The sequence below is a fragment of the Gouania willdenowi genome, chromosome 4, assembly GCF_900634775.1.
Source record: "Gouania willdenowi chromosome 4, fGouWil2.1, whole genome shotgun sequence".
In the NCBI taxonomy this organism is placed as follows: domain Eukaryota; kingdom Metazoa; phylum Chordata; class Actinopteri; order Blenniiformes; family Gobiesocidae; genus Gouania; species Gouania willdenowi.
Window position 1 is genome coordinate 1,758,950 of NC_041047.1, and position 26,777 is coordinate 1,785,726.

Consider the following 26,777-nt stretch of genomic DNA (forward strand, 5'->3'; position numbering starts at 1 on the left):
TTTGTTTTAAATGCTGGGGGGCTATTATGATTAATTTAGAAAACTGTTGTTATGGAAATCTTCAAGCATACACTATATGTCTGATGAAATAAATTCAAAATAGACCAAACTATATTTTGTGGATTTAATTCCAGAGCTCTGGCATGGAAAATGGGTTCAGATGAAAAGGTCTTGTGGGGAGAAAAAGGAAAAGTGTCAACACAGTAACAGCACATATTTCTTATAGGCTGTAAAAACAAAATGATCAGAAAGGCTGCTATTGGCTAATCACACTGGAGAGGGGAAAGGAATACGTTTTCCACACTTTGTTATGAGATTGTCTGTGTGCTGACACTAAGAGGGAATCTTTGTGAGAACAAGACATGTTTTGTGAACTTGTCTGAGAGAGAGACATACATACATATTAACATCTATATTGACATCTTATAAGCTCAGAATTATAGTGCATCAAATTCTACCATTTCACTGTAATATATTCAGAAAAAAAAAAAAATGAAAACACTAAGTAAATGTTATGTTCAATGTCTTTGCTTGAATACAAAATGGCCAAAAAAAATTAGTATTTCTCTGAATTCATTCCACAAAAAATCCCACAATAAAATAATTGCTTTGTGAAATTTACCAACAGTATTTGTTGTGTTTTATTGGATTCACATCAAACCAGTGAAGTGTCCTACTGCTTGTTGAATAACAATGACATACAAGATGTTTGAAAAATCAACATTTTTTATGCAATCTCTTGAAATAGGTTCTTTACAAATACCATCAGAGGAAAATCATTGTTAATAATCCATATTTTAATCCACAGTGAACAATGAAGCTTATGGCTGTGTATCACCAAGTGTGTGTACTGCAAGTAGAAGGCTGGGAGAAATACCATTATTACCAGAGTTAGGAACCTTCAGCTCTGGACCAAACTGTTGTGATACAGAAACCTGTAATGATGGAACTACAACTACCACACCTCCTACTACAACTACCACACCTCCTACTACAACTACCACACCTCCTACTACAACTACCACACCTCCTACTACAACTACCACACCTCCAACTACAACTACCACACCTCCAACTACAACTACCACACCTCCAACTACAACTACCACACCTCCTACTACAACTACCACACCTCCAACTACCACATGTGAGTGTAATTTATTGGATGTGTACATTTAACAGTGTTTAATTGTAATATTGATTTCAATAATTACATTTTGATGTTTAAAATACATTTATTATCATCCTATGATTTTATCTTCACTACAGCTGGAGGACTTAAATGTCTAAGTTGCACTGGTTCATGTTCAACTGAAACTACAGTTACATGTTCTACAGAAACTATGTGTGTAACTGCCACCATCACAGGTTGTTTGATTATTATTTGATACATTACACTGTATATCAGAGAAAAACAAATCATATTGTAGTGTGATTTTTTATTTTGTAATTGCAGACACAACATCTGGTTTGTCTGGAACTCCACGATTCTACAAAGCGTGTGCATCATCAGCTCTGTGTCCAATCACAGGCTCTCAAACATATGAACTTAATTTGGGTTTTTCAAGTACAGTGATATCTGCGCTGTGCTGTGACACTGATGAGTGTAACACTAATACCTTACCTGGTAAGTGTGTGTTTCAGTTTATTTTCAGGTATTTTAATGTTTATTGGATTCTTTGTGAGTTTGCGCTTCTATATTTAAATAACTTCACCCTAAAAAACATTGTATTTAAGTGCTTTAAACCTGGTTTTTACTTTGTAATAAACAATATTAAGAACTATTACATGGTAAATAATATAACATTGACTTCAGGAATAAAACTATTTATACCTTTATATATCTGTGTGTTCATCGTTGTAATGTAATGTATGGATACACTACAGTATTTGTGTTTTTCACTTAAATAAATCGTATTCTAATGTTTCAGCTCATACTCAGTCACAGACTGAAAATGCTCTCCAGTGTTTTTTCTCCATTCCCAGTCAATGTGATCTTTCAAGAGACGAGACCCAGTGTCGTCAAGGAACAAGTGAGTCATGTGATAACTAAATTAATTCAGTTGTTTTAAAGTGACAGAATAATGTAACAGCAACATGTGTTTTAAATAAATGTACCTGTGATAAATATTGTGCTTCATATGCAAAACACACCCACAGCAAGTCATCTTTAAATTATCAAGACAGTGAGAATTAAACAATCTGTGGCATATTTGAACCTGCCCGACCCGGCGACAGATCACAGGGATTATCCACAGGCAACAATTCAGGAAACAAGTCAGTGGATTAGTTGTTAGCATGTCTGCCTCACAGCAAGAAGGTCCAGGGTTCAAGCCTTGGGGTAGATACTTGGTTCCTTTTTGTGTGACATTTGCATGTTCTCCTCATGCTGCGTGGATTTCCTCCAGGTACTCCAGCTTCCTCCCACAATCCAAAAATATGACTTTAAGGTTGATTGGAGTCTCTAGATTGGCCGTAGGAGTGAATGTGGGTGTGTTTGAGTCTGTGTTGCCCTGTGGTGGACTGGTGCCGTGCCTAGGGTGTACCTCAGCGCCTATCGGGAGCCGGAGATAGGCACCGGCAGACCCCCACGACCCTGAAAAACAGGAAGTGAATGAATAGGTAATGTAGACATTCTGGCAACTGAGTGTTGGCAGAGGGAGTGCTCACATACAGGGAGAGTTTATGAGCAGGTGAGACACAGCTGAGCAGGTAGCAGGAGTAAAGGTGGCAAAGACTGCCCAGGGAGAAAGGTGGCCTTCAGAATAAAAGCCCAGAGGCAGCAGCAGTGTGACACACTTTTGCTACATATTTTAGTTAAAGATATAAAAAAAAATAAACAAATCATAGGTTTGAAAATGTTAAACTTTGTGTTTGAAAATTGCTTATTTTAGTGCCGAGTGGCTTCCTTGTTTGGGGGTGTGTAATCCCAAAAGCTGATCAACAAAACTGTCTTTATCTATCCACACACTCTTGCTATTGTTTTCCACCGAAAAACTGCACGCTGAAGTAAAACCCACGTCTACTTAAACATCTATTCTGAATTTGAGTCTGACTAACAGTGGTTTATTAAAAAGTGTGAAGTAGTAGTTTAAGGCCATGTTTACACAATGTTTTGCTTCTGTTTTTGCATTTGCAGAGACATACAAAGAATACAGCCTGAATCTGAATAAATGAATCTCTCTTTAAGCCCAAACCCATTGATGTTGACACTAACATAACATAACTCATCTTTATTTACTAGTCACTTGTTCAAGATACAACTCTAAACATGGCAAGCAGCTTCATGTGACGCTAAATAGCAGTTGCTGTAACACACACAGCTCAGAGAGCTGCTCTCTACATACTGTATGTGACACACACTGCTTCACAACTAGTCAAGAATGAATTCTTTATGCTTATTTAATTGTTATTTATTCATGAACCAGAGGACAGCCTCCATTCACCTGCTCAGGATCCATTTGTGCGTCTTTCTTGCACAAATCCAAACACGTCACCTGACCGTTCATTCACCACGCAGCGTCTGAGCCGAGTCCAACCAGAGTCTGTGTTAAAAAGAAACAAATAAAGCCCGACCCAGAGTTCGGGTAAATAGCTCTCAGTAGGAGTGCAGCACTGGGATTGTGGTCAGAATCTGGTCCAGGCATGAAATATGTCTCTGCTGATCCAAGATAGGCTGAAGTAATCGACACTTTGATGGAAAGGTTCAGTTAAATTTCAGAATCAGTGAACATTCCCGTGACACAGGAAGTGTTGTTTCCCTGTTTACACGGAGACAGAGAGGGAAGAATTTAAAAAAAAAAAACTTTTTTCAAGCATCAAAATTCTGTTGCCGTGTAAGCGTACAGCCAAAACAACAAAATGTTTGCATTTTCACGACAAAACGTTCTCATGAAAACAGGGCCTAAATCTACTTAACAATGAATACAAAAACAAGACTACCAGGGAAGCTGGTATGAAGCTGAATTTCCTCTTATCTCGCTTATTTCGTGTGTGCTCTACTACAACGCTGCTCAACTCGTTACTGGGGTAAATCACCATGGTAACTCAGTTTGAACAGCTAACCTGGTCGGGAGTAGGTTAAGTGCTAGATAAAATTCTTGAGCTGTGTGTTGTCACATGTGTAGAGAGTAGCTCTGTGTTCTGTGTGTTACATCATGATTTACAGCTGAAGGAAACTATTACGTAGGCTGTAGCATCACTTAAAGCTGCTTATAGTTGGATGCAGAACGACGGACGAGCAAATAAAGCAGCGATAGTAAAGGAACTCACCTAGAATCAATCTATGTTTGTGCCGTGCACGAATTTGAATAGCGTCGTTAGCAAAGGGTTCAGGATTAAAAACAGATCGGCTTTATTTGGGTTCGGGTTGTATTCTATGGGCCTTGGGCCGTGTCTAGTCTAACTTTCTAAATCTAATTTAAGCTCTACTCTCACTTTTTTCAGAGGAAGTGTCTCTGTGCATGTACTTTGTACTTATTTTGGTTCTTTTCAAAATCACCCCATTATCTATTGGCTTGGCATGTATCCTACATCATTTTATTAGGTTTCCTGCCGTCTCATGGAAACAGAGATTGTGTTGAAAACGCTGATGAATGCAGACCTTATTAAAAAAAAAATGGAAACAAGCAAAACGTTGTGTAAACAGGGCCTGAGCAATGACAGCTGATCTGTGTAGGCTCACCAGGAGGTCGTTCTTGAAAGTGAAAAATGTTATGTAGGGTCCTTCTTGGGCCAGGAAGAAAAGAAATGTGATTCATCTCCTGCTTTTCCTGGGTGATCTAAATAACGTAGTTCTGTTGAGGTCGAGAGTCAAGTGGGAGGCTCTGCTACACCTGGGGGGTATTTCATCAAAGTGCTCTGAGTAGAGCCAGGTCTACGGTTTAAACATGGTTTACCCAAGCCGTCAGTGACCATGCTGGCTTTTCTCATTAAACTCTTCTCAGCTTGGAGCTCCCCAGCTCAGCCAATCAGCTGACAGTGTTTAGGATAAATTCTCGTCTTCACAAGAACAATCACAGATTCAAAGATTAGAGACGTGAGGGCACATGCGCTGCAGCTTTTGCTTTGATTAAACAGCCAATGGTGAGACTAACAGGAAGTGACATCATCAGTCACTGAGCAGTGAGAATAAAGGACGGACATGCTTAAGAAGTTTCTGTGTTTTGAACATTTTAAAAGGATTAAAGATGGTATCATTTAGTTAATTTATCATAGAAAACAACTGAAGCATGTGATCACACACTGATCATGTGAGTATGATAATGTTTTTTAACATATATCAGTGTTTAATAAAAGACGATCTGTATTTTAGGAGACTTGTGAGTGTTTGATGAATATTTTTTTTAACTTAACACCAAACATTACATTTTAATGAGGAGTCTTAGTGTTCTGCCCTGTGACTGTCCCTGAAGCCCCTCCCTCTCTGTATATGCACAGCTTTCTCATTATTAATCTCTGATCAATGATTGGACACATTTATACCGTGTGGTAAACGGAGGCAATGGATACACACGTATCCTTATATAGACATTTATTACTGATGGTTTAAACACATGGGAACTGTGATCATCTCATTAAAAAGTACAGTACACATTAAACATGTAATAGGACAATGATTCTATTGTAATTTGTATTGATTTAAAATCATATTCAAATATTTACCATGATATTCTGTTTAATTTAATTTCAAAATACTGTTTTAAAGCAGTATTTAAAAAAGAAAAGAGTATAACAGAAGTCTTTTTGACAGCTTTTTCCTTTTGTAGATCTTTGATTGTTTTAAAGCATCACTAAATGACTTCTTTAATAATGATGACGTGGTTTCATGAGGGTGAGTCAGCAGATTAAACCAAGCCTGCTGCTTAAACCTGGTCAGGAGCAGGTTTGACCCACAAACTGTGTTACTATGGTAACCAAGGTGTTTTCTCTTTATTGAAAACGCTGTTCCTGTTAGAACCCGGCTTAATGAAGCCAGACTTTCAGGTTAAACCTGGACTTAACCCTGAGCTGGGTTAGCTGGTGTGCCGAAAATGTTTACATATAGTTATTGAATGCACGAAATAGTTTTAAACGGAATTATTTGATCTTGTCAATAATGTTGTACTAAAATTGAAGTAGTCGATGAGGAAACATCAACGTGGTCGACTGAAAAAAAAAAGGAACAGTGAGAAAAACCGAAAACAGTAAGACAATTTGTTTAAGTAATGTGCATATTTAATCACAAACAGCCAAAATATATGTTAAAATGATAGTTTTAAAGAGTAAAGTGTGCTCCTTGTGGTTGTCGAAACAGTAATAAAACATATACAGTACATATATATTAATTCTGTATATGTAGCTACAGAATGTCTGAGATCTTTATTAATCAATAATTTTCTTTATCTTCATGAAAAAATGGAACAACTACAGCCACTGCAACTACCACACCTCCAACCACAACACCTCCCACCACAACTACCACACCTCGCACAACAACTACCACACCTCCCACTACAACTCCAACAACAACTACCACTTCTCCGATCACAACTACCACACCTCCTACTACAACTACCACACCTCCTACTACAACTACCACACCTCCCACTACAACTCCAACAACAACTACCACTTCTCCGACCACAACTACCACTTCTCCGACCACAACTACCACTTCTCCAACTACAACTACCACACCTCCCACCACAACTACCACACCTCCAACTACAACTACCACACCTCTTACTGCAACTACCACACCTCCTACTACAACTACCACACCTCCTACTACAACTACCACACCTCCCACTACAACTCCAACAACAACTACCACTTCTCCGACCACAACTACCACTTCTCCGACCACAACTACCACTTCTCCAACTACAACTACCACACCTCCCACCACAACTACCACACCTCCTACTACAACTACCACACCTCCTACTGCAACTACCACACCTCCTACTACAACAACTATGGGCACACAGTCTATGCTGTCAATCAAAGGTACATCATTTTTTGATCATTTTTTGTTTTTTCTTGATACTGTAATCTGAATTTTGTATTATTCGCACATATTCATACTCCGTTTCTCCTCTAGTTCCAGGACTTCAGTGTCTATCCTGCTCAGGATCATCTTGTTCCAGTCCAGTGTCAGTGACTTGTTCTTCAGAGACTATGTGTATAACAGCTTCCATTAAAGGTAATCTTTGTCTCTCGTTATGAACATGATTTACATAAAGTACATTTACTGTAACATGTTTTTAAACAAACTGATTTTTATCTTTGTAGATGTTTCATCTGAAGATGAGAGTTTTTTCAGAGGATGTGCTCCTCCCACACTGTGTCCACACAACGGCACCTTTAAGTTTTCTACTGTTGTGGTGGATTCATATAAAATCATAGATGCTGAATGCTGCGACACAAACAACTGTAACTCAGAAACTCTGACTGGTAAGTGATGATGGAGGAGATGATTTGAAGTTGAAAAAAAAACCAAAATGTATCTTTAAAAGGAATACTTAGAGAAATGTATCCACATATAGCATTTAAATATTCATGTTCTTCTTTCTGTTTTAGTTCCTGTTCAACAGGCAGAAAACGGCCTTCAGTGTTTCTTCTGTATCTCTGGCTCCAACATTTGCTCATTTACTGTCCATTGTGAAGGAGCACAGGACCGCTGCTTTGATGGACATGGTGTGTTTTTACACTAAAGTTAATAAGATAAAATAATAGATAAAATAGTACAATCAATTGCACAAGCAATATAGAGATAATGTTACTATGTGACATAGACAGCTGTACATATTTCAACTTTTTTTCAAATTTCTGTACTCTAAAAATGTTTGTGAATAAAATCATAAAATAAATATTTTTTTCTCTTTTCCACAGTCTCAACTGATAATAGAGTTCTACCTGTTGCTGGCTGCACATCAACAGATGTGTGTGAAATTGCTCCTGATCACGGTGTACTGCCATTTATGGAAGGAGTGGGAAATCTAACCAGTGGACCAACCTGTTGTGGAACAAACCACTGCAATGATTTCACAGAACCAACAACAGCAGGACCAACTACAACTCTCTAACGCCAATAATTGTTCTGAACTGGTTAAAAAATATATTTACTGTATATTGTCTTTAAACTGTAATCCAAGTTTTTAGATCAGAACAATAATCCTAATTTGTGGAGAGATGTGCTAATGTTCCTGTAGAACACAACTAAACATTACCTTTATTGTTTCCTCTACCATTGCTTTAGCATTTAATGATCCACTACACTTTAAATTGAAAGTAATGAAGCATTAAAAGATTTGGAAATATAGACATATGTTGCAGTGGTTGAAATTTAATTTTAATTGTACATTATGATGGAGATATTTTTGGATGTAATTTACTTTGTATTACTCTTTACCTCCTGCATGTTATCATAAGTTTTAAAATAATGCTGTTTTACAATTTCAACCTATAAAGATTATAATCCAGGGTGGCACTAGTCAGTGTTTTCCTTGTGTTGACTGTTTAAAATCTGTTTAATTTGCAGTCAGTCCACATTTACTGGTTCAATAAATGGGAAGAAATTCAAATTCACCAGCCTGTCATTGCCTGATCCCGTTAGATCTCGGAAGTTAAGCAGGTCTGGGCCTGGGTAGTAGTTAGATGGGAGACCACTGAGAATTCCAGGTAACTGTCATTGTGTCCTTGGGCAAGGCACTTCACCCACATTGCCTAGTATGAATGTAGTGTGTGAGTGAGTGTTGGTGGTCGGAGGGGCCGATGTCACTATGGAAGCCTTGCCTCCGTCAGTCTGCCCCAGGGCAGCTGTGGCCACAATAGTAGCTTACCACCACTAAGTGTGGAGTGAAAGAATAATGCCTTTATTCTGTAAAGCGACTTTGAGTGTCTATGATAAAGCGCTATATAAAATTGATGCATTATTATTAATTCTAATGGAGCTGGTTATGATTTACAGTCCGCTTAAACAGGACTGAATCATAACATAATCTAACCGCTTGAGCGGACATGGGCTCGTCTGTGAATGGTTGCATTTACAGACCTTGTATTGACTAGGCCCCTGGGAGTGAGGCCCAAAGACAGGCTTAATAATGTATCATGTTTTTCAGCAGCCAGTGCCTTCTCCTCATCCTTCTCTCTCTGCTCTGTTATTCCTGTTAAAAGGGAGTTGTTTCTTCCCACTGTCGCTAAATGCTTGTTCATATGGATCTTGTTGGGTTTTTTCTTTCTTATTATGAATTTTATATTTTGATAAGCGCATTGAGATGACTGTTGTAAATTGCGCTATACAAATATAGTTGAATTGAATTATTAGCGTTAAATACTGCTGCACTCGATCAGTTTTTGTATTAGATTAACCATCTTTAAATGTTTTTTACTGAAACATTGTTAAGTATTGCAGATAGCATTTTGTTGAAGATACAGTATATACAATGCACTTATTTTTCAGATTAAACTCAAGACAAATACATAATAAAACAAATACATTTATTTCATTGCATAATTGTGACCATCTGCAGCTCTCCCTAAGGAAGTTTAAGATGAACTTCATCAGAGGGAAAGACATAAAAAGAGAGAGCAGTGTTGCACCCTGGTGAGGGGGAAAAGAACAGGGAAGAGGGAGTTAGGGTGGAAATTAAAAGAAGTGGTCGAAACGAAGCTATATTGTACTGAAAGTATAATGCAATGCTATTATTGTGCGTGTTGTGTAATCTACTGAACCAGTACGGTGACAAATGTGGAGAGATAGAACTGGGTGACGCATAGTGCAGTCGAGAGATTAAAAAAAAAGAAATTGCTGCAATGAATTATTCATGCTTTGTAATTAAATAACTTAATTAATCTCTTTTTTTTAATCGCACCTAAAAATTGCTGAGAAACGCCCTCAACTTGAGGTATTTTCATTTAAATCACATTATTGTGGCTGAACAAAAGATTGATATATAACATTTCTTTATAATGTTATTTATTGCTTTTAACAGATGCAGGGGTAGCCATTTACATTCATTTGTATTTGAAACTAGTCCCAAGGGCTACCTGCCTTATTGATGTGTACTTTAGTCAATCTCCAATTTATATAAAATACAAATTAAACATCAGGACTTATTCATTTATGCTCCGAACCCTGTCATCTTTTCCAGTTTTGGCCACACGGCGTGCATGTTGCAGTTAGCGCTGTTAGAGTGTCCGCGCTAGCTGTTCATGCTAGCTGCTACATGTTTAGCATTGAGATGGTAGCAGAGGCTACAAAGCTCTCGTGTTCAGCAAACTCTTTCTTGCTCGATTTGCACAAAACTAGGCTTGTGTTTTCCATCTGGTATTTTTATAAGCCCAAATTAATGTAAACAAAGTTGAGAAGCTCGGTCGTCTCAGGGTAGTCGCCCGTCTTGTGTTGTAGTTTGTGCATCATTATTACGGGCATACCAAGAACTCTTGAAATAAGAAAGGTTTCGTGCTGTTTGGAGTGCTAAACAAAAAGCGGCGTTAATTTTTTTAGCAAGTTAGTTTTTCCTGTAATTAATTAATCGCAATTAATGCGTTAAAGTGACGGCCCTCGTGATCTAATACCCTGGTTAAGTATAAAAACAATGGACGTAAACAGAGAGGGTGAATGCTTACATCTAGAACTGATAGACAACGTACCTAAGATTAGGACCAATAAGAGCTTATCCCAAAGCATGCCAGTGTCACCATGACTGATGTGTGTCCACGAGCTGCTACTGTCATTTGCCGGAAGCAAATTCAAATGTAATACTGGATTTGCACATTGATACATATTAATGAGCTTTACTGATAGTGGGATGAATAAGTGTTTGTACTGTATCTGTTGTGTTCACAAAATCGAGTGACCTCAGTCAATCACTATCAAAGGTTTTTAAGCTGGTAGTCTCAGGGTTTCAATAAAAATTTTTGAAACTAGTGTTTTGTAAGAAACAAGACCTCCAAGTTATGATTAAAATTAAAGAAACCAGAAATCAAATCAAATCCTAGATATGTATAAAGAGCAACTAGAAAAAACATTAAAGTTTCTAAAACAGTCATATTATAAGGTAGGACCAAAAGCTACAAAATTAACAAGAAAAATATGGAAAAGACAGACTCTCCAATCAATATATAAAACACTGGACCCCAAAACAGGACAAATATACAATAACCTGGATGAGATTGATGCTGCATTTCAAACATTATAAAACCCTTTATACACAACCAAAACAAGAAGATGAAGAGAACATTCTTAAATTCATTAGATCGACCATCAATTGGAGAATAAATGTTTAATATCACTGATCACAAAAAAAAGTTAAACTACTGCTTTAAATAAATTAAAAAATAATAAAACACCAGGAAGTGATGGCTTACCAGCTGAGTGTTATGAGATTTTTAAAGAAGACTCGTCCCAAGTACTCCTGAATTCATTTAACTGGACACTTGAGAAAATGTTATTACTGTTATCCCAAAAGAGGGAAAGAATAAAACGCTGTGCAGCTCATACAGACCGAGCTCTAGGTTAAATCAAGATTGTAAATTGTATGCATCAATCTTATCAGGGAGACTAAATCCCTTTATGCCTGAGCTAATCAACAGTGATCAAACTGGATTTGTCCAGGGTCGCCAAACACTGGACAGTCGATGTTCTCTCCACGAAATTCATAATGTCAATAAACCAGGAAAAAATGCTGTATTAGCGAGTCTAGACGCTGAAAAAAACTTTGAACTGTGTTAGTTGGAGTTATTTGTTTTTAGTCTTGGAAAGATTTGGTTTTGCCAATAAAACAAAGAATAGCATTAGAACATTATATACTGTCCCTACAGCAAGAATAAAAGTAAATGGCCGCCTAAAAGACTGTATAAAATTAGAAAGATCAACTTGTCATAGCTGTCTACTCTCACCCACCCTTTTTGCTCTCTATTTAGACCATTGGCCCAAGGACGCTGGGCTTGTAATCGGAGGGTTGCCGGTTCAAGCCTCACCTGGGCCGTCACTGTGGGATGTTGAGCAAGTCCCTTAACCCCAAACTGCTCCCCAGGCGCCACAAAATGGCTGCCCACTGCTCCTCAGGGATGGGTTAAATGCAGAGGACGAATTCCACTGATGTACAAACATTACATGGCCAATTAAAGGCGAAAGCCCCGATTTAAGTTTTAACTTCAGTGTGAGAATCGGGATCATAAAAACGTTTGTTTCCCAGAGTATTGTTAATATTTATGTCGCTTCCAGTTGCAGTCCAGCTAAACAATTCAGGAGTGGGACGGGCAGATTTCACGATTTATTTAGAATGGGGAAAAAAAACTAAAATTAAATACAGTACCTTAATTATCATTAAGGGCGGAGGTATATCTTTCCCTAGCCTCAGATATTATTACTCTTCCCAAATAAAAAAAAAAAAATGCCTTTTGGTGCGACAGTGGATATGAAGCAAAGTGGAAGGAAATGGAGTTTGAATGCAAGGGGAACCCGATACAAGCAATGATTGGGGATTACAAACTAACCATAATTTATCAAGATGATCTGAACCCCTTCACCTCACTGACCTTAAATACTTGGTTTGAAGTAATAAAACTACATTTAAAAAACAGAATTCAAACCAAACGGATTCTGGATTTAAACACTAGTGAATAAAGGCATTGACACCTACTGTAGCATAACAGAGAACAAATTAAAAAGTTCTCAGTTAAGAAAAAAAAAATACAATTTTAAAAACATTTTTTTTTTTTTTTAACAATCAATACAGGTATATGCTGTAACTCCAAATCAATAATTGCAAAACTTTGTCAAGGAATTATAAAAGGTAGAAGAGAGACCACAAACTACATCAGGGAGAGATGGAAAAAGAATGGATTGATAAAATAAGTGATGAACAATGTGAGAACATGTGTGAAACTACCTCCTCTACTTCCTGTTCCATGGACTGGTGTGAATTTTGTTGGAAGAATCGTGTCCGCTTTTTGCTACCCCTAAAAAGACAACACATTTTACACCAAGAGGCCATACATGATGGAGGTTGTGGGAATGTTGGAGCGGACCACCACCACATTTTTTGGAATTGCCCAAAAATGTAAATATTCTGGGAAAATATTTGGGAAGTCCAACACATTTTTGGGCAGAATATCCCATTAAGATGCACAACACTTTATCTGGGTGATTTACCTAAAGGAATGACAGGACATGATAGATACCTGCTGAAAATATTTAATGCTTCAGCAAAGAAAGGAATAACTTGTAAATGGTTACAAAAGGATGCTCCTATGGTAGATAACTGGGTTGAAGTTATCAGGAAGATTCATTAGATGGAAAGACTGCACTTACTACACCTACAAAAGGAGCTACAAAGCTAATGTTATACTTTCAGATATAAGAACCCTTCCACACCCCACTTGCACAGTAATAAAACACTCAAAATGCTGTACAAACCCCCTTTTACCAAACACTGTAAGAGTGTCAATGGCCTAGAAATGTAATAGATTCTGATTGTCAATCTCGATGCACTTTGACACTGTTTTATTGTTTTTATTCTTAAAAAAAATAAAAATAAAAATAAAAATTGAGCATTTTGGTTAAAAGAGTAATTTTTTGCAGGCATTCTTCCCTGCATCAGTGTTGTCACACAAAGCAAACTCCACCTTATGTGATGCGCAAACTGATCCACATTGGAATTAAAAAGTTTATCAGATAGTTTTGTAACACAGCTGATCTGGGATTGCCAATGTCCTGTGAGGTCAAACTAGCTAACAAGAGATAGCATAGATGTTTATCAAACTTTGTAATTTAGGGTTTCATTTTGCATCTTTCCCATCTTACTATTGAAGACAGATGATATTAGAATTAAAAAACTAAAAAGAGAAAATAAGATTCCTTTTCTTCCAGGCCTAAGATTGTGTGTGGAAGTGTGTTGGCGCTGAGATCAACAAATGACCTAGAGCAATGCATTAAAAGACAATACAGTATGCAAGACACCTTGAAGCACTTAGAATAAAATATGATTAAACTTTAGTTGAGAACAATTATACTTAGTAGTGATCATGATCATTCTTAATCACCAAAATGTATTGGCTTCTTTGTTGTGACTGAGAAACACTCATCCTGTGTAACTGTTACGGGGCAGATAAAAGCTCAGGTGCGGATGACAAACACACAGAGGCAGAACTGAAGTTAAATGTTTTATTAAATACACTGAGGAAGCTGGCAAGACCTGGTGGAAGAGAGGGATTACCTGAGGGGGTTTAGCAAATATGAATCGGTAGTGATGGATGAAGCAAAGGGTGGAAACTGACCTGGGGTCCACTAGAAAAAGTGAGGCTTAACTGAGTGTCCAGTGAGGTGGGGCCAAGGATGGCAGGCAACGGAGCAGAGGCAGAGTCTGATGCTGACGGGGACAGGATGGCTGGGGATTCCGAGAGGCAGAAGATCCAGGCAGGTATTGGGGGTAAGTCTCCACGTAGGCAGGCAGACGAGCAGGAACAGAAGCTAAACAAATGAAGGGTTCTCTTAGAAGTGCTCTGAGTCATTCTACGATCTGGCACTGACGGAAGTCCAGGGTGCTGCCTTTATGGGGCTGCTGATTGCATCCTGCAGGTGGAACTCATCAGAGCAATCAGGCCACGCACTCACAGCACCACTGAAAAAAAGGAAAAGAAAACAGCGCCCCTAAGTGGTGCTAGAGGTGGAGGGCGTGACAGTAACATTCATTTTGTGTTCATTATAGACTTCACTATTTCACTGACAAGGTCACACAAAGATGTTCAGCTCTCTTGTTGACCTCATTAGCAGCCAAAGATTATGTTGCATTTATTTATTTATTAAAAGCAGAGGAAAATAAGACAGAAAAAACAGATAAAAACAAATCTAAAAACCACCTTTGGGTAACATTTTTAAACCTTAGAAATTACACCTGCTTCTCCTAGTACAACACAAATCTACAAATATTGTGCATCATCAGCCCTGTGTCCAAACACAGGCCTTCAGGATTATGAACTTGACTAAAGTACTTCAAGTACACTGATACAGTATATGCTGAGTGCTGTGATAATGATGAGTGCAACAATATTACATTCCCAGGTAAGTGTGTGTTTTACATACATTTATTGTACCCAGCAAATGATACATGGCTTTGCTGTGGTCTTGACCTCAGGGTTGTTGTTTTGTTTTTTGAAAGGGTTGAATCACACTTTAAAAAGTTATTATGGGTAAAATTATGTCTAAATAAAAAGTGTGAGTTGTGATGAACTGCTGTCTTCTGTTTTACACTTTCTGCAAATAGTTATCACCACAATAAAAACATCATATTACTGAAGGAACTCTCATTCTTCTTATGTTTCAGCACTTAAAGGTCTTATATCATGCAAATCAACTTTTTTGAGCTTTTAACATGTCAAAATGTTAATTCTTATCAAAAACACCTACAAAGTATTATTGGGCTTCCTTCCTGCATCTCTGATAAATCTTCAATAATCAGCTCTCTGAGCTGCTTCTCTGTCCTCTTCTGAAAAACGAGAAGTTCAAATTTTAGTGACGTCACTAGAATCCTGAACCGTCCCCTCCAGGAAGTGCCTGCTGCTGGTGCCGCCTCTCCACAGTGAACATACACGCCCATTCTCTCTTGTGCTAGAGGCATGCGAGCGGCTGAAGAACATTTGTTTGGATGGTCATTATCCTTTCTCATCCAGTCTGCACAGGGAAAAGAAAAGGTCTGTGGCAGTGCTCCGAGAAACCGTGTCTCAACTTCCGGGTTGAAAGAAAACAAGTCATATTTCTTAATAAATTAGTATTTTATTTTGTAAAATGTAAAATATTACCCATATGTTGGTGTAGTTGATTTTGGAAGGTCTTAATATAGCATGATTCATGACCTTTAAGAATTCAGAGGACCCCAAAGGTCTCTACTATTTTGTTTTATTTCGCTGGATTTCCTTTGACTGCTAAAGAAACGCAACCTTGCATATTCAAGATGCATGTGAGTCACAGCAACATGTTGATCAACATTCATTTATTTGTAAGTTTTTTTCCAATTTTACACTTTTTGCTTTCACCCCTTATTTAATGGCACCCTGGTGTGTTGATGTGTGTCTTTCGGTCCAACTACCGAGTTAAATTACTTGTACTGTTTTAAACATGTCAGATGGAGGCACACGACGAGTCTCTTTCCTGTAGAGAAAAATGGTTAAAATCACAGTTCTTCCTTTAAAGCATCGGATCTTTAGAAAAGTAAAAAAAATACATTTAAAAATTGTGATTAATATTTGTCAACTTAGGATATTTCACAGTCTGACTCAAAGGCATTGGTCCATTATATTAAAACATTAATAGTAAAATGTTTCTATTCCTCTAATTTTTTATCATACAGTATACGTGCTACCTCATTCACACCACAAAAAGCCAACATCATGAAATAAAATGATGAATCACATCTGTGTCTGGAACTGTGAATAAGCTGGTTAAAACTTTAAAAAGCAGGTGCACGATACCAGTTTTGCCCATAGCTTTAAATCATTTTTACCTTCTTGACTCTTTTGAAGTTATTCCCCTAAATCACTTTTGCTGTAGTTAATTATGTGGTGTTTAAACCAGAAAGGGTGTTAATCTTAAAAGAAACATAAGAATGCCTATGCAATTATAGAGTGCTGTGTTATCTGTTCTGCCTGTAGGGGCAATAAAGAGCTGTATTGGGAGTTGTGCAGTGGTTCATCGGAAGAAGAATGCTGCAGCCTGTGTGTGAGTTGTCTGATTAAAAAGAAGACAGAAGCATCCCTACATCACGTTTCTCTTCAGCGTCTTTCACCAAAGAGGTATTGCATCCCTACAATTCTGTGAGACACAACAAATTCACATTTTGTAAATTCTGCAGCTATGTTAAAAAAACAACAACCATGTCCCAGGCTCTACTATCTCATATCCCAGTACGTCTACCTTCAACACATGTTCTAAGAAACTTCTGTTGTAAAACTGAATAAAACTCTTTACCCAAAGGATGTAAAAACATGTTTGAGTAGGACAGAAGAGCGATGTGCTTCTAATGCGACTCATTGTGTCAGAAATTATAATGGACTGTAATTATGTTACTGAATCACTTTATTATGTAAAGCTTCCAGGTGTTTATCCAAGTGTTAGTGACCTTTGGAAGATTTTTAGGCACTAAAACACTAAACAAAGTTTTTACTGAATCCTATTTTCATATTGAGATTATAAAAGCATGTGGTGTCATAAACTGGTCTCTAGAGAAGCATGCTTGAAACAAGGACATTCCAACCCTGTAATGATCACCTTCAGGTGTATATAAAATTGGAGGGACTAGTCGGGCAGCCAGAGGTAGTAGTGCCGCCCCCGCGCCACTACTTAGTAGCACAGGCGGCGGCCCCCTCCACCCCTAGCCCCACCATCCAGCCCCCCAAAGGTTGGGTATATGTGTGTGGTGCACCAAGTGGGTGAGATAGACCAGCTGGGAGTGAGTGAAGTGAAGTGTCCATGTAGGACGCATGTCTGGTATCGGCAGGGGGCGGCCAAGCAGGAGAGAGGCCAGCGCCCACATGAGGGCCAGCAGAGGCCCGCACGGCACCACGATACAGCATCCTCCACAGGGAGGAGGCCCCGGCCCTCCCAACGAGAGAGGACGCCACCAACCGCCCAAGCAGGGCCACCCCATCAGCCACGGACCGATAGGCAGGCGAACCTAAGCATCCCCAGCCAAGCACCGCAACCCCACACCAATGCCGCCAGCAGAGCCCGCCCCACCCCCACCCCCCATGGAGGCCGCCCCCAATCACCCATGCGCCAACATGAGACACCCCCCCCGATGCCAGCACAGCCCGGAGGACAGCGGCCCCCAAGCCACCAGCCACCACCAGCCCAAGGCGGTGCTGGCAGTCGCTTGCAGGCTAGATCATCAGGCTAAAAACAAAAAAATCAAGATTTAATGCAATTAGAAAAGGAGTCCAACGCTCCTCAAAGCAGGTGATTTTATTTTTTCTGAGAGCAGACATCTTTTCCATGGAAATAAATTCTATGAGGAGATTTCGCTATTGGTTTATATTTAAGGATTTTTTATCTTTCCAATATATTAATGTTGTTTTTTTTTTGCTATGGCAAAAAAGATTTTTTTCATATATATATATGGCCAGTTCTTGGGGTTGCAAGGTGATTAGGTCTATTGGCGTATTTTTCTTGATTGTCTCTGTTACTTGTAAGTACTGAAGAACATTACTTTTATTTCTATTGAATGTTTGGGTTAGATTGTTATATATCCTGAGCTTATCATTTTCAAAGAGGTCTTGGAGATGAATAATTCTGCTCTCTTCCCATGTTTTAAGATAGAGCAGTGTTTTTTTTATTTCTAAAGTCGGGGTTGTGCCTGTTTGGAGACAGCATGCTAGTTTTTAATTGAACATTTGTGTTCATTACCGAGGGTCAAGGTAGGAAACACACCAAGGTAATTCAAGTTCACGGCTTTTAATCAGCCAAAAAATAGTCAAAAAATGACCAAATAAATGAGGCCAAAGTAACCAAATGTTAACAGAAGGAACAAACTGAACTCCAACTGAACATGACACAACCCAACAGACCTACCAAATGACACACAGGGGGAACATTTAAGCTGGCTGATCAGACCAAACATGAAGGGGGTGACTAGACAGACACATTACAGACATAATTAGATACATAAATTGGTAAGTAAATTAGCTAAATCTAAATAAGCAAATAAGATTTGGCAAATAAAATACATTTACAAATAATATTAGCAAATTATGTATAAACTGTAAATAATAAACTTAAATTGACATCCCAGATCTCCCCTCATGTCCTGCCATGGTTCAGGCCATAGGGGTGGAGCCTGGAAGTTACACCCTGGAGATGAATGAGTGACAGCTGTCTAGTGTGTGGGCGGGGTCGGCCCTCACATACCCCCCCTCTTCAAAATCTTCACTGTGGCTGCGGGAGAGGTAGTCGGCTGTGTGGTTCTCTTTTCCGGGGATGTGCTGGACAACAAATCGGAAGGGCTGCATGGCTATGTACCATCTTGTGATCCTTCCATTGGTGTCCTGCATCTTCTCTAGCCACTGCAGGGCCTTGTGGTCTGTCTGCAAGATGAACTGCCTTCCCAGGAGGTAATATTTGAAGGAGTCCAGCGCCCATTTGATGGCCAGAGCTTCCTTTTCAATAGTTGCATATCTCACCTACCGGGGGAACAGCTTGCGGCTGATACATGCAACTGGGTGTTGTTCTTCAGGTGGTCCTTGCAGCAGCACAGCTCCAATGCCCCGAGCTGATGCATCTGTTTGCAAAACAAAGTCTTTGTCAAAATCTGGGCAGAGCAATACAGGATCTTTACTTAATGCTTGTTGAAGGTCCTTGAAAGCTGCAATTCTCTCCTCCGTCCACTTCAGCTGGTTAGGTTGCCGAGAGCCTGTCATGTCGGTCAGCAGCGCAGCTCTGGCAGAGAAGTGCGGTATAAACCGATGGTAAAATCCAGCCATTCCTAGGAAGGACCTCAACTGCTTCCTGGTTTGTGGCAAAGGGCATGCTGAAATTGCTTCAATTTTGTGAACTTGTGGTTTGATTACCCCACCTCCAATCACAAAGCCAAGGTACCGCGTCTCAGTCTGAGCCAGAGAGCACTTTGCTGGGTTTATTGTGAGTCCAGCTGCCCGTAGAGCCCCCAGAATATTAGCCAGATGCTCCACATGTTCCTCCCAGGTTGTACTGCAAATCACAATGTCATCGAGATAAGCACAGGCATAATCCGAGTGACCACACAGTACCTGGTCCATCAATCGTTGGAAGTTAGCGGGGGCGCCATGGAGACCAAATGGTACCGTGAACTCCAACAATCCCCATGGTGTGCGGAAGGCGGTCAACTCCTTTGACTGCTGAGAGAGGGGAACCTGCCAATAACCTTTGCAGAGATCAATAGTGGTCAGGTATTTGGCCTTCCCCAATCGTCCAATCAGGTCATCGACTCTGGGGGTTTGATAACAGTCAAATTTTGATATTGAGTTCAAGTACCTGAAGTCGATACAAAATCTGATTGTCCCATCCTTCTTAGGTACCAGCACCACAGGGTTACACCATTCGCTTTTGGATGGCTGAATGATTCCCAAGGATAGCATGAGATCCACTTCTTTCTTCAATGCCACCAGGAGGCGCTCAGGTATCCTGTAACTTTTACGCTTAATTGGTGCATCAGGTTTCAACACAATGGTATGCTCCATCATATTTGTTCGACCAGGATATTCAGAAAATATAGTGTCATCAATAAGAGGCTTTACCTGGGCCTGTTGTTCTTCAGTGAGGAGAGCTATATCGAAGTGGGAACTTGCAATTGAAGGCAGGTATTGATCATCCACTTCCTCATCTTCCTCCACCCTCTGGATCAGCATCACCTCTGCCATTTTCTCCTCTCTGGAAAACCTCAGACCTCATATGTAGTAGGACCCATTTTTCTTGTGATTTCATAGGGCCCTTGCCACTTTGCCAGGAGTTTGCTGTCACTGATAGGCAACATGACCAATACTTTGTTTCCAGGCTCAAAGTTTCTGTGGCATGCTTTGTGATCGTACCACACTTTTTGGTCATGTTGTGCCACCTTCATGTTCTCCTGGGCCAGCTCGCTCATCTTCTGTAGCTTCTCACGCATCTGCATGACATAAGAAACCACATTAAAGGGCTCCCCTCTCCCCTGACTCCCCTCCCATGTCTCCTTTAACAAAGACAATGGGCCTCTCACTTCATGTCCATATAAAAGTTCAAAGGGAAAAAACCCAGATGAGGCTTGAGGTACCTCCCTATAAGCAAAAAGGAGGTAAGGGATTCACAAACTTCACAAACCTACCAAATGACACACAGGGGGAACATTTAAGCTGGCTGATCAGACCAAACATGAAGGGGGTGACTAGACAGACACATAACAGACATAATTAGATACATAAATTGGGAAGTAAATTAGCTAAATCTAAATAAGCAAATAAGATTTGGCAAATAAAATACATTGACAAATAATATTAGCAAATTATGTTTAAACTGTATATAATAAACTTAAATTGACATCCCAGATCTCCCCTCATGTCCTGCCATGGTTCAGGCAATAGAGGTGGAGCCTGGAAGTTACACTCTGGAGCTGAATGAGTGACAGCTGTCCAGTGTGTGGGCGGGGTCAGCCCTCACAATTTGTAATGTCCAGGGCTTTCCACCACGCAGTCAGGGTGGAGGCAATCAGTGGGTTTTTGAAGCAGTTATGACGTTTAAGGGTCGCAGTGATAAAAGGTAGATCAGAGAGTTTAATATGTATACAGTCTAGCTGTTATATTTCTAGCCAGGTGTTGTGGTATTCTTTTGGTTTCATCCATTCTGTTAAATATAATATTTGGTTTGCTAAGTAATAATGCATGAAATTAGGGGCTTCTAAACCACCCTCGCTTTTATTTTTTTGAAGGGTTGAAAGACTTATTTTGGGTTTTTTATTCCTAGCATAGAATTTTGTAATTGCAGAATGTTATCCATTGCATTGGTGGTTTCAGTGGGATCATAGAAAACAGATAGTTTATTTTTGGTAAGATTTTCATTTTAACTGAGGCTATTCTGCCAAGGAGTGAGATGGGGAGATTGTTTCATCTCCGCAGATTTTCTGTGACTTTATCCAACAGTGGGTCTAGGTTCAGTTTAATTAATTCATTCATTTAAGTTTGGTGATATATTTAAGCCTAGATATTTAATTGTATTTGTTGGGGAGCAGTATTGTGGGTTTTGGCTTGCCGGGTTCCATGAATTTTTTAATTAATGGAAATGGAAGGATTGATGATTTTGACCAGTTAATGGAATAGTCTGATAATTTAGAGAAGCTCTTTATTAGTTTAAATACTTCTTCTAATGAGGATTGAGGTTCTTTCAGATAGAGTAAAATATCATCCGCATAAAGATTAATTTTGTGTTCTGAAATGGATGAGTGGATTCCTTTAATAATCGTATTCTGACGTACAGCTGCTGCGAGAGGTTCAACGAATATTGCAAAGAGCAAAGGTAAGAGTGGGCAGCCTTGTCTGGTTCCCCTCTGCAGTGTAAAGCTTTGGGATGTTATTTTGTTTGTGGTTACTGAGGCCTTAGGTTTAGAGTATAGGGTGGAGATCCATGGTATGAATGATTCTCCAAAGCCAAATTTGCCAAGGACAGCTAGGAGGAATGACCAGTTGACTCTATTGAACGCTTTTACTGCATCGAGTGACAAGATTGTTTTCTTTTTAGAGTTCTGTGCCATGTCTATGTCATGTCTTCTAACATTGTCTGTGGAGTGTCTATTTTTAATAAATCCTGTCTGGTCTTGGTATATAATTGATGGACTACTTTCTCTAACCTGGAAGTGAGTGCTTTGGAAATAATTTTTGTCTGTGTTAATAAGTGAGATGGGACGGTAGCTTGAGGGTAACATGGTTTAAGTAGTAATTTAATGTTCGCTGCATTCATGTGGCCTCTTGTGCATCCTTTATTTTTAATCTCTGTCAGTACACTAATAAAAAAGCAGAGCCAGTATTGACCAGAAATATTTTAGGAATTAAGCAGGGAACCCATCTGGACCTGGTGCTTTGCCTGTTGACATGCTAGCCAAAGCATTTTGTAGTTCTTGTAAAGTTAATGGTGAGTCTAAGGTGGTTTTTTGATCTATGGTGAGCTGTGGTAGGTTTAAGTTATTGAGGAAGGTTTTAATATCTTCACAGTCAGGGTTTAAGTTTGATGAGTATAGGTTTTGATAATAATCATGAAAAACCTTATTCATGTCCTGAGGTAAGTTTAAAGTTTGACCTGAATTATCAGAAATTGCTGCTATGAAATAATTTTCTTTGTTGTGTTTAAGCTGATTTGCTAAATATTTGCCTGATTTATTATTGTAGTCAAAATTTTTGTACCGTAATTGCTGCAAAATTTAGTCAGTTTTTTAAGATATAATGATGTCTAGATGAAGTTTTGTATTTTGGAGTTTTTTCCATAAAAGTTCAGACGGGTTAGCTGCGTATTCTTCCGTAAGTTTCTTCATTTTTTGGTTTTTTTCTGCCATCTGTTCCTGTTTTTTTTGCAAGAAGAGAATGAGATAATCTTCCCTCTGATGACAGCCTTGCCGGTTTCCCAGAGTAAGGACGGTGACACTTTCAGGGAGTCGTTTGTTAATAGAAAGTCCTTCCATTCTTCTCTAATATTTTTTCCAAATTCACTGTCATTTAGTAATGAAGTATTAAAGCGCCATAGAGAGGATACTTTCGAATTAGCACATTCCAAAATGTTACTGTAAACTGAGACATGGAAAGGAGTGGTGGTTTAGTCCATACGAATGTGAGCATAACTGAGAGTCTGTGAGCATTTGTGCACAGCTGTGTCGTGAGAGACTTAGATGCAAGAAAAAAAGAGAAGAAATACTTATCATGCGATACCACCACGGGGTAAGGGGCTGGGTTGAAAAGGTTAGTGAAAAGCACAAACATACAACAACAACCAGTACCAAAAGAATAAGACAAGCAAGGGGTAATAATATGAAGTATAGGAAGGGGGGGTGTTGAGTGGATGTGAAAAAAAAAAAGGGTTAGGGGTTGGAGAAGAAAGAGTTGACGTGGGGGTAGAGAGTGTCCTGTGAGACTGTACGCGCCTATACGTGTTTACCAACATCTGTGCAAGCATATATACATAAACACACACATCCACTTACGTATAAATACATGATTTTATTTTATTTCTCTTTTGAATTATTTTATATGTATATATATATATATATATATATATATATATATATATATATATATATACACACACACACACACACACACACACACTTATTTTACCTTTCAAATAGTGCTACCTTAACTACACCATGAGTGGAGAATTATGCTTTCAATATTAACTCATAAATCACCTTTTTTTTTTCTTCTTTGTTTTTTTAAATTTCTTTATTTAATTTATTTTAGTAGAGCCAGGGGGTGATCTTAGAATCCCTAAACAGTTGGCCATCTATGTAGAGCTTGTCTATGACCAGTTTGGAATTTCGGCCTCTCTGTCGGTTTTCTTTGAAGATAGGCAAGGCAAGGCAAATTTATTTGTATAGCTCATTTCATACACAAGGCAACTCAATGTGCTTTACATGATAAAACATTAAATTGTTTAAAATCAATACGAACATTTAAAATCATCAGTGAAATCAATTAAAATCATCAACAAACACATTACAAAAATCTCTCTTTCAATCATACGCAGTAGAGAAAAACTTACTGCCTTTAACTTTGATAGGATATAGGGTTTTTCAGCAGAGCCTCTGGGTCGTCATTGGAGGTTTCTGGAATGCCTGAGAAGATCATGTTGTCTCGCATACAGCGAGATTGGATATCCAGGACTGTCTCTTTGAGAAGCTTGTTTTCATTTTTCAGCTCTTTTACCTCCGAGGTCACTGCAGATAAAGCTAAATGGATATTATGATTGACTTCTTGTAAGTCCTGAATTTGTTGGTAGGTAAATTCCAGGCTGACCTTAAATTTATGAAAGTCTTGGTGCAGTACATCGACCACACCCAGCCTCTTATTGATGGATTTTAGGACCTCTGTTTGAGATTCTACCTCCAGATCTGACGTATCCATCGAAGATTAATTTTTTCGCCGTTTTGCAGACTTACCTGACGTGCTCGGGGCTTTCGTTCCTGTTTCCATCACGTACTCAGCTTAATATCGGTCGATGAACTCTTCGAGGTCCTCCACTCTGGCTGGTGAGAGGGCGCGTGGTCGGCTCCCGTTTGTGGCGTGGATTTAACGGTAAGAAGCGTTAATATGTGCAAATAAACAGAGTTGGTAGACTAGTCTAGGCAGCGAGCTGCCATGCTGAATTTTCACAGACTGTCACGTGACTCTCAGAACATCTCGCTTGGCTGGAGGAACTCATAATTCTTTGTTCTGAGTTCCTCCAGCTCGAATGAGCTCATCTCTCCCCTTTTCCAGCTCCATCATCTGTTTCTTTTACTATTTCTCCATCATGAGATATTTTTCTTTTTAATGTTTACCTCCGTTAATGCACAAACCTGATTGGTTGAGCTGTGTCACGTGGGACAGCATTTTCTTGTTAGCAAGATTGTAAAGACTGCAATAGCTGCACAGGTTGAAAATAGAAGTTCTACGTAAAGTTTAATTCATAACTTCTGTTTTGTCTGTAGGTTGAAGTCCGTATGGCGCTAACAGTGGGTTTGGCCCTGAACGGAGATCCACCATTTTGTGACACCTCTGATCTACAGAATGAGCAATCAGTTGAACAGCATTTCTTTCTGAGGAAGGAATTAGACTCATGACCTCAGTGCAAACACATTGTCCTTAGCCATGCTTGATTCATGCTGGGCTATAATTAAAAATATAAATAGAGTGACAATGACATAAACATAAACACAACATTCACATCATGTCATTATCATCAAGCAGGAAATAAGCATTCCTGTTAATCTGCATGCCTTCCATTTGACTTTAATAACAGCTGAAACTGTGAATAGGCTGGTTAAAACTTTAAAAAGCAGGTGCATGATACCAGTTTTCAGTTATTGTTTTGCACAAAGCTTTAAATCATTTTTACCTTCTTGACTCTTTTAAAGTTATTCCCCTAAATCACTTTTGTTGTAGTTAATTCACATTTTGTAAATTCTGCAGCTATGTTAAAAAAAACCCAACAACAACCATGTCCCAGGCTCTACTATCTCATATCCCAGTACGTCTACCTTCAACACATTCTTATCTGTGTTAGATTATGGTGACCTTTTTTATATGAATGCTTCTTGTACATGTCTTCTGATGGTGGACTCTGTTTATCATTCTGCTCTGAGGTTCATCACAAACTGTAGAGCCATGACACATCACTGTGAGCTGTACTCTCAGGTGGGATGGCCTTCCCTGTACACTAGGAGGCAGTGTCATTGGTTTACTTTTATTTATAAGGCTCTTCTTGGATTACTGCCCTCTTACATCTGTACATTACTTACAAAGAGAAGTACGAACACTTTTGCGCTGAGATCCAATGATCAGCTGTTGCTCACGGTTCCTTTTGCCCGCCCAGAGCTGGGAAAAAAGCCTTTGTACATGAGCTCCTTGTGCTTGGAACATGCTGCAAAGAGACTGGAAGCTGATGGAGTTTTTATCCTTGAATGCCTTTAAAATGAAACTGAGAGAATTTGAGACTGCCTCAGTTGTCTGTAGTTGTTTTATTTGATTCTTATGTTATCCTGTCATTTTAATGTAATGTAAATGTATTTCTGTTCAGTGTGTTGTAATTTTGCTGCCTCTTGGCCAGGACTCCCTTGAAAAAGAGGTTTTTAATCTCAACGGGATTTTTTTCCTGGTTAAATAAAGGTGGAAAAAAACAACAAAAAAAACACATGTTCTAAGAAACTTCTGTTGTAAAACTGAATAAAACTCTTTACTCAAAGGATGTAAAAACACGTTTGAGTAGGACAGAAGAGCGATGTGCTTCTAATGCGACTCATTGTGACACAAATTATAACTGTAATTATGTTACTGAATCACTTTAGTATGTAAAGCTTCCAGGTGTTTATCCAAGTGTTAGTGACCTTTGGAAGATTTTTAGGCACTAAAACACTAAACAAAGTTTTTACTAAATCCTATTTTCATATTGAGATTATAAAAGCATGTGGTGTCATAAACTGGTCTCTAGAGAAGCATGCTTGAAACAAGGACATTCCAACCCTGTAATGATCACCTTCATTCATCAATGGATTAGTGAAAGCCTTTATTTATTTTTGAACATAAATAAAGATTAAAGAGGATACACACAC

General features: G+C 38.9%; 1 protein-coding gene across 22 annotated transcripts in view; it reads left to right on the plus strand.

The window, feature by feature from the left end:
- LOC114461434 (mucin-5AC-like) overlaps nt 1–26,777 on the plus strand; it is a 419,115-nt gene that overhangs the window by 370,232 nt on the left and 22,106 nt on the right. For 18 of the 22 annotated variants that reach the window (XM_028443486.1, XM_028443498.1, XM_028443492.1 and 15 more), the window contains one exon: nt 7,085–7,186. The exons of 2 other annotated variants lie outside the window; for them this stretch is intronic. In XM_028443486.1, coding sequence (XP_028299287.1) covers nt 7,085–7,186 — 102 coding nt within the window. Of the gene's footprint in view, nt 1–7,084; nt 7,187–7,275; nt 7,438–7,563; nt 7,681–7,875; nt 8,572–26,777 lie in introns of those variants that run through there. 2 more of the 22 variants (XM_028443488.1, XM_028443495.1) reach the window with 2 other exon arrangements.